Source organism: Acyrthosiphon pisum, unplaced genomic scaffold (genome assembly GCF_005508785.2).
Source record: "Acyrthosiphon pisum isolate AL4f unplaced genomic scaffold, pea_aphid_22Mar2018_4r6ur Scaffold_21701;HRSCAF=24638, whole genome shotgun sequence".
Lineage (NCBI taxonomy): Eukaryota > Metazoa > Arthropoda > Insecta > Hemiptera > Aphididae > Acyrthosiphon > Acyrthosiphon pisum.
The window spans coordinates 1-1,834 of NW_021771197.1; the positions used below are offsets into that span (position 1 = coordinate 1).

At 42.3% G+C, this 1,834-nt stretch overlaps 2 protein-coding genes across 2 annotated transcripts in view; both read right to left on the bottom strand.

Annotated features, from left to right (window-relative positions):
• Positions 1-39: 39 nt before the first annotated feature.
• Positions 40-1,441, bottom strand: LOC103308777 (the record flags this gene model as incomplete). The annotated part of the gene is made up of 1 exon (XM_008182805.2): positions 40-1,441. A coding segment is annotated over exon 1 (1,402 nt), but the record flags the coding sequence as incomplete, so codon positions are not given.
• A 96-nt stretch (positions 1,442-1,537) lies between these two features.
• LOC103308771 overlaps positions 1,538-1,834 on the bottom strand; it is an 880-nt gene continuing 583 nt past the window's right edge. The window contains exon 2 of the mRNA XM_029492548.1: positions 1,538-1,816. Coding sequence (XP_029348408.1) covers positions 1,538-1,816 — 279 coding nt within the window. The remainder of the gene's footprint in view (positions 1,817-1,834) is intronic.

Consider the following 1,834-nt stretch of genomic DNA (forward strand, 5'->3'; position numbering starts at 1 on the left):
CTCTGCTCATTTCTTCCAAAGAGATGAAGCCGGATTTACGCTCTGTGTTTGAAAGACTTGACCGGCAATTGTACAAAAACCGTTGCACCAATGCCGTTATCCTTAGAAGGGTAACCCAGCTGGAGTACCTTTTTGATATCCACATATCCACATCAATTGTCATAGCAGCTAATGCCAGCTTAATGGTACGAACTTCTGGCATGTTTGATGGCAATGGAGGGGTAGAAGGCCAATGGCTTGGAGATAAGCATAGCCACTCAGGACCATTCCACCATAAAGCGCACCGAGAAAATGGTTTTGCTTCAGCTCCACGGGTTATGAGATCTGCCGGGTTATCTTGTGTTGAAACATGATACCATTGCTCTGGCTCTGACACGTCACATATACGGCTTAATCGGTTTGCAACATATGCTTGAAACAAACTTTGACTTTTTATCCATGCGATTACAATGGTAGAATCAGACCAGAGATATGTGGAGGATATGTCTACTTGGATGCCTAACAATTTTAATTCAGTCTTGACGTCGTTGACCAGCTCTGCTAATAGGAGCGCACCACATAGTTCCAGACGTGGGATAGTTGTTGGATGAATAGGTGCGACTCTGGATTTGGAAGTAAATAAGGTGACCTGAATGCAGCCAGTACTATCTATGGAGCGCAGATATACGCACGCACCAAAAGCCTCTTGAGACGCATCACTGAAGCCGTGGATTTGAATAGGTGCATTTTGGTCGCATACAGCTTTACGGGGTATGGATAAGAAAGCAAGGGACTGCAAATTCGAATAAAAGTTAGACCATCTGGATTGCAAATCTTCTGATAATACTTGATCCCAGCTCATTTTTAAGCTCCATAGCTGTTGAATGAAAATTTTTCCTTTGATTAAAACAGGACTTATTAGACCAATTGGGTCGTATACGCTATTAATGTCTGAAAGGAGACTGCGCTTTGTCATGGAAGCTGGTGGTGACCATTCTTTTAAAGTGAATCGAAAACTATCAGTGGTAGGTTGCCACATGAGACCCAGTGTGCTGATTACATCATTTTCACTTAATGCCACCATGAAGTTAGGATCATCGTGAGCATTAGGGATACGTTCCAACAATGCTGTGGAGTTTGAACACCACTTTCTCAGAGCAAAACCAGCCTTTCCTAGTCTTGCTTGAAGTTGATTGTATATTTCGAAGCACTTTAGTTCAGATTGAGCTCCACTGATCAGATCATCAACATAAAAATCTTGCCCAATAACCCTTTTTATTTGTGGGTCATCACATTCATCGGCAAGTTGTACCAAACAGCGAGTGGCCAGAAATGAAGCTGATTTAGTGCCGTATGTAACTGTTTTTAGCTTATAATGCTTCAACGGTTGATCAGGACTAGCTCTATATAAAATTCGTTGCAATTCACTGTCATCGGGGGACATCAAAACCTGCCTATACATTTTTGCAACATCTGCGGTAATGGCTGTATTAAATAAACGGAACCGCCACAGTATTTGTATGATGTCTGGTTGAACCTTAGGGCCTTTTAGCAATATTTAATTTAATGAAAGGCCAGATGAAGCGGCAGCTGAACCATCAAACACCACTCGCATCTTAGTTGTTGAACTGTCAGCTTTAAACACAGCATGGTGTGGCAAATAGTACGTAGGGAGATCAGTGGACTCATCGACAAGTTCCATGTGATCCAATTCTAGATACTCGTCCATGAATGACTTGTACTGCATTGCAAGCGAAGGGTCTTTTGCAAATCGTTTTTCTAGGTTGAAAAAACGCCTTTGAGCCATTGAACAGGAATTTCCCAGGACCTTGGGGTCCTGTTGCAATGGTAATTT